A 6,216-nucleotide genomic window follows, 5' to 3' on the forward strand; every position below is an offset into this window, starting at 1 on the left:
ATTTATCAAACATAGTAACTAAGCTGTATTTGGGTCTAAAAAAGTATGAAATATCGAGCAGATTAAAGACACAACCTACCTCATTAAAATCTTGATTAAAAAAAAAAGACAATGACCCTAGGTATGTTAGACCTTCTGAGCTTCTGATAGGTTATTCATGTCATATATAGAAGTAAGTGTTTTTAAGTGAACGTTTCCAAAAATGGAAAGAGGTGGGTGAGGTGCCACTGTGTATGATTTATTACACGAGTAATATCTTAGCAAATAGACAAGATAAGACTTTCTTATTTTATATTCTAGCTTGTCAATATCTGTAATTTGAGTTTCTAATTCGTATAAAACTATAGACTTAGTATTTTTTCTTCACAAACATCTAATTTGAATCAGTGCTGCATTCAACATACCATCCAATATATACTGAAAGGGCGAGCATGTTTGGTGTGACGGGGATTTGAACCCGCGACCCTCAGATTGCGAGTCAAGTGCGACCTCTCTTGTCAGTTACGTTATGCATTAACCACAAGTATCCTGCAGGTTTAATCAAAACAAAACAAGAATCTTTCACCTGGTTAAAAAATTATCTAAAATTTCCACTTGTACAGTAGCATACAAGGAAATATTTAAATAATAATAATTATAATCACTGTATTAAAAGGTAGAAAAATGTTGAAGACAAAACATTTTAAAAATATATATAAACATTTATGAGTTATGTTATATATTTAAATCTCATCGAGAATTCTCTGCTGTTGTTCAAATTTTACTCTGTATATTTTGTTTTGTTGGGTCATTTCTTTCTCATCTCTTTTTCATTCAACCCCAATAGACAAGTACAAGTAAAACAAATATCTACCATCAAGTTAAACTTTGCAATTCTTTAAAGGATTTTTATAAATACTGAAGATTAAACAAAACCAGGATGTACATTTTTTGAACTCTCCAGATAACCAATTGCTAGTACTGTAGCTAGCAAACAAAATCATAAGCTTGCAATATTATTACTTAAAGTCATTACTCTTACTTGTTTTATCTGGTCAAAATAAGTTCTCTCTTGTAATTTATCTATGATCATTATATTACTTTTATCAACAGCTGTTTTCAAGATGATTAAGATTTCACAAAAATCTAGAATCTAGATAAACAAATCACATTAGTTTGTAAGAGGGTATTTTCACATACCTGTTAGGAGTTCTGGATTCAGAATCTTGACCTTGACCTTTAGATCCCCCACTACTACCTTTACCCCAACTGTAAAAAGAACGTCCTGGGCCAAGCTGAATGTTCTCTACCTCTGCTTGCTGAAACAAAAAATACAAACCAATTTAAAGGTTCTTTCATGACTATATCACACATACATTAAAAACAAAAATTCTCTTTTGCTTTACGCAAAACACAAACTAACTATTCGAACAACCACTTACTCCTCCTTTAGCAAATTGTTTGAGTTTACTGGTATCGATCTTGCTTCTGCTGGTAACCATATTCCATCCCTCCTCTGAGACTGGGGGATTATTCCTACCTATTCCAATGTTAAAGAGCATTTTTAAAATCCTGAAATGCAATTAATACACAGCAAACATAATTTTTCTGAATATTCAGCACTACAGTGCCAAATCAGAGCAATCTACAGCACTGCCATTATAATTTCATGTGGAACAAACCAATATTGTTAAAAGACAGAATCTTTCTAAATCTTTTAACGTTAATTCTCTTTTGTTAAAACAGATATAAATGGTACAAAATACTATTTAAAAGATGTAGCCAATCTTCAGTAAAAAAAAGGTATGTTCCTTACATTTGTCATTAATGATGAAACCTGGTCATCAGGGACTTTAATATTAAAGATTATTGGTTTTCATAATTGCAGAAGAAATTGATACTTTTTTAATTCTCTGGATGCTCAACAGAAATTTTATATGTACTCAACTAATAATGAGTTCTAAAAGACTATATTTCTTTTGTCACATATGTGCAATGATTTTGTCCCTTTCGTAACTTGCTTTTTATCTCTACTCCTTTGTCTGTCAAAATAGATTAATTTAAGTTATTTCAATTAAATTTTAAAGAGTAAATTCTTTAATTATCTTCACTGTTTTTATGTGCAAACCTTTGAAGTACTTTGCACAGATAATATCTCTGAGAATATAGTGCTAAAATGTTTAATATTTTAACCTAATCTTTATAAAATAAATCAGCTTACTTTTTCTCCTTTCCCTTTCTTCAGATCTTTTTTGTGGTGCTACATGGACTTGCTGAAGAAGCAGTTGTTGCTGTTGAGCTTCTTTCTGGGCTTCCAAGTGAATCTGGTCAATTGTTTTGGGATTGTCATCTTCCCTTCTAGACACCCAGTTGTTCTGAAATGTTATTTTGAGTATAAAATTAATTCTTGAAACCACTGGTACTTTTTGAATCTCCATACATACAGAATTGAGAAAAGCAAAAAAAAGTGAAAATTTCACAAATAATTCATTTATTAGTATCATGGTCTTGTCAGTAAAGGTAACATCAGATGCAACTGTCTTTGTTTCCCTCAATTCTGTAGATATTTTGAGTATACTTGGTTAAATATCTTGACTTCATTTTGCTATTAGAATTCCAATAAATCCTTCCCAATTTTGTGAAATACCATTATAAGTGAAAGAACACAATAATATAAACTACACAATAAATCATTTAACAGGAAAAAAGTATCAACATTTTAAAAAATATTTAAATTCAAATTTTAAAAACATTTTTGCCTTAAAGAAAAAGCTCAATTTGAAATTTGTAATAATTAAAACTTTTAATTTTTTCTTGAAATTCATCCCAAAATGTTTGTTTTAGTTAATAGACACATCTTTTGTTTAATAATAAAGGAAATACAACTGAGCTTAAGTTAATCTTGGCTCCATATTTCTGTGGGAAGATATAACTTCTTCTCATAGAATACAAATGAATATAACAAACTGAAAACAAAAATAATCAAAACCCTATAACCTAAGAACTTTCCAAAGATGAACATTACTTCATCAGGGATAAATAGGAATATCACTACTGAAGAGTTATTCATACTGTTTATGAACTGTTATAATCAGGATGAAATATGGCTATGTAACAACAAAATCTGTGTGTAGACTATAAAACTGAATTTTAAATGACTCTTCTAATGGTGTAATACTTACATTCTTAAATTCAAATACTGATAAAAATATAATATCTATATAAAATTAAATGTCATTGCAGGGATTTTTTTTTCTACTTTTTGACACATCCAGTTATCTAGAGGCTTATAAAAATTTCTGAGCAGAACGACTTGGTTTCACAACCATCTGATTTCAAATAAGAGTCTTAACTGTTCTCTGTCCTCTTTGTAATGAGCAATAACTGCTAATATCAGTCATCCTCAGAACATAAATTTATTCAAACAACATTATGAATTGTGCTATTATTAGTGAAATGTATTTAGTCTTAAAATTATACATTAATCATTAATGCATTCCGATTGTTACATCAACACAAGACATATTAGAAAGTTGGACTTTTAGTAAATTACTCACTTGTCTCAGGTCAATAACATCTTGTAACATGAACCTAATTCGCGAGCTTGTTTTCCGTTTCTTCACTATCTGTTTCATAGCTTCAAAGTAGGTCTCCATCTACAACATGATTTATTATTATTATTACTATTGTTATATATTGAAAATTATTATTTTAATTATTTTAGTCATTTTTTCCCCCAAACTATTTTAATTTATTGATTTATAAAACTAGTAAGAATTATTCTAAGTTCTCACACATTCTAAGCTTTTCAACTAAAAAATTAAAACTAACTAAATAAACATCAAATGCAATTGACATAAACTAAGAAAAATATTAAATTAATAAGTAATCTAAAAGCAAGTGCGATATTTACTCTTTTAACACTGTAAGAAATTAACATTAAGTCTTGCATTATGAAAATAAATGTGACATATGCAAATTGTAAAGATGTCAGCTAGCATACTTATCCACAGACTTCAAACTGTTCTGTTTGAAAAATGTGTTATATGTTTCTCTTTTAATATAGTAAATAAAAATGTTTTAAAAATACCCATCAAATCATATAGTAAAGAAAACCTTTTCACGTGATAAGTTTATCACTGTTTTTTTATTTTATCAACAAACGTTTAGTACTTTAATCCTTTCAGTTTTCAGGACTGGCCATTTTCGTACAACTGTATAGAAGTGGGTGACTGGTATCCCACAAAATAATTAAAATTATGACTAAATCAATTAATGGCACAAAAACAAAGTAGCTAAAATGTTGCCATTATGATTTCTCATTAAAATTTTTTGATTAATTCAAGGTTGTTTGGCTTAATTGATTAGTGTCGTGACTCACGAAAACAATCAGTTCTCAAAATTATCGTTTTTGATTATTACTATTTTCAATTATTCCAACTATCCAAGTCTCCTGCAAGAATAATTGATGACTTGAATGTAATCAATTAATGAACTCAATGATTAATCAGTTATCACATTCCACTGATCACCCCACTCTAACGAAAAGTGGTAAAAATGTGCATAACATTGTGAAGCCTGTCACATTAATTCTTTCAACACAGTCTAGGTCAATTTGACCCACCAAATGACATCTTTGTACTTGTATAAACTCTTTATAATTTTGATACTACTAACTTTTAATATAGTATGTATATCTTCACAAAATTTGGCAGTCTTTCAGTATACATTACAAATCTTCCACATACAAAAAATCGTTTTTTAGTGAAATATCTTAAATATACTAAAAAAAGATTTGTCTGTAAATATGTTGAGTATTTGTTTTAAGTAGTCCGTGTGCAAAGTGATTTTCACGTTAAGATTAAAAATACTTTTCTTCATCTCAAAAATCTCAGATTTGATTTGTGTAATCTCTAAAACCCCTAACTACATTTCTAATGTCAGTTTTCAGTAAAACTTTATATTTTATTGTTATTTTCTCTACCATAACTCTACACAAGGTTGATCTATTTGACCAACCTCGTAACGACAAAAAAATCAAAATAAATCTAAATTACCCTTTTCTTCTTCTAGAATGACTTCAACTTGTAACATGAAACTACAGTAGCTTTAAACTCATAACAGTATACATCTATTTATAATTACATTTTATTGTTTTATGCCATTTGAACCATGTCTAAATACTATTCATGCCATTATAAGTTGTAAATTACTTGGGGAAAGTGGTGCTCACGTTACGCTATTAAATTACATTACCCACGAGCTACTCCAAGCTGTTTGCATGTGTGCCCCATGAAACATTTTTATTATATTATTATTAGTACTTATTTTACTTATTTTAATAAATAAATAAAAGGGAAAAACAAGAAATCAAGTACTTACCTGAGTCTTCTTTTTTTTTTCCTGTCTATTGTCGATAACACTTAACCCTACTAATGGTAGTAATGCACTAAATAATGTTTATTTAATTAAATAATGCACCAAAGAACAAAGAATAATAACATGTAAAAAGTAGACAATTTTCCCTAACTCTCACAATTTTTCTGGATTTCTAACTATGCGACAAGAGCCATTACAACACCATCCTAAGCTAGTGTTATCTTTCCCATGGGAACAAAGCTTGTACTAACAGTGAAACTGACAATTCTTTGTTCATAAAACAATGTAATATATTATGTCATTTGAATAATGAAAATTTTGGCTTTCTATTGGTTATAGATAATATAGAATTAAATGTAAAAGAGAACTATTAACAAATCTTGAAAGAGAGAATGTGACAAGAGGAGTCTGATTTTCCATTTGATGGCTTTGTAACCAAACAAAACTTAAGGCTATAAAAATTATGGTTTGTCTGAGCAATGACAATTTTATAGTGGGTAATTTACGTTTAACTTAACACTTATTGGAGGGGAGGTGAATAAAATAGAGAAGATGAGATGCCTAGAGAAAATGTGTCACACTAGACGAAATTCAGGATTTTTTTAAATATTGCCTTATAAAATAAAGAATTTAAAACATATACTATTAAAATATGGATTATTAGCTAAGATTTTATGCTATACTAATTTGTATAACATAAACAAAAAAGTAGTTTAATAATATTGTGAATATAAGTCACTAAAACCTTGTGACATGTGCAATAAAGGATGCCCATGGTGATAGGGTTAAGACACTTCAATATTAAATATCTCTTCCTTTAAACATACATTAAAGTTAAACCGTGGGGGCGTTATAATG

At 29.0% G+C, this 6,216-nt stretch overlaps 1 protein-coding gene across 1 annotated transcript in view; it reads right to left on the reverse strand.

The window, feature by feature from the left end:
• The window catches only part of LOC106475969 (eukaryotic translation initiation factor 4 gamma 3-like), a 17,699-nt gene that overhangs the window by 3,544 nt on the left and 7,939 nt on the right, over positions 1–6,216 (reverse strand). Inside the window, exons 6-9 of the mRNA XM_022379961.1 lie at positions 3,537–3,635; positions 2,201–2,354; positions 1,422–1,519; positions 1,180–1,298 (exon numbers count right to left, since the gene is read on the reverse strand). Of these exons, the coding sequence (XP_022235669.1) occupies positions 1,180–1,298; positions 1,422–1,519; positions 2,201–2,354; positions 3,537–3,635 (470 nt within the window). The remainder of the gene's footprint in view (positions 1–1,179; positions 1,299–1,421; positions 1,520–2,200; positions 2,355–3,536; positions 3,636–6,216) is intronic.

The sequence above is a fragment of the Limulus polyphemus genome, unplaced genomic scaffold (genome assembly GCF_000517525.1).
Source record: "Limulus polyphemus unplaced genomic scaffold, Limulus_polyphemus-2.1.2 Scaffold9535, whole genome shotgun sequence".
NCBI classification, from domain to species: domain Eukaryota; kingdom Metazoa; phylum Arthropoda; class Merostomata; order Xiphosura; family Limulidae; genus Limulus; species Limulus polyphemus.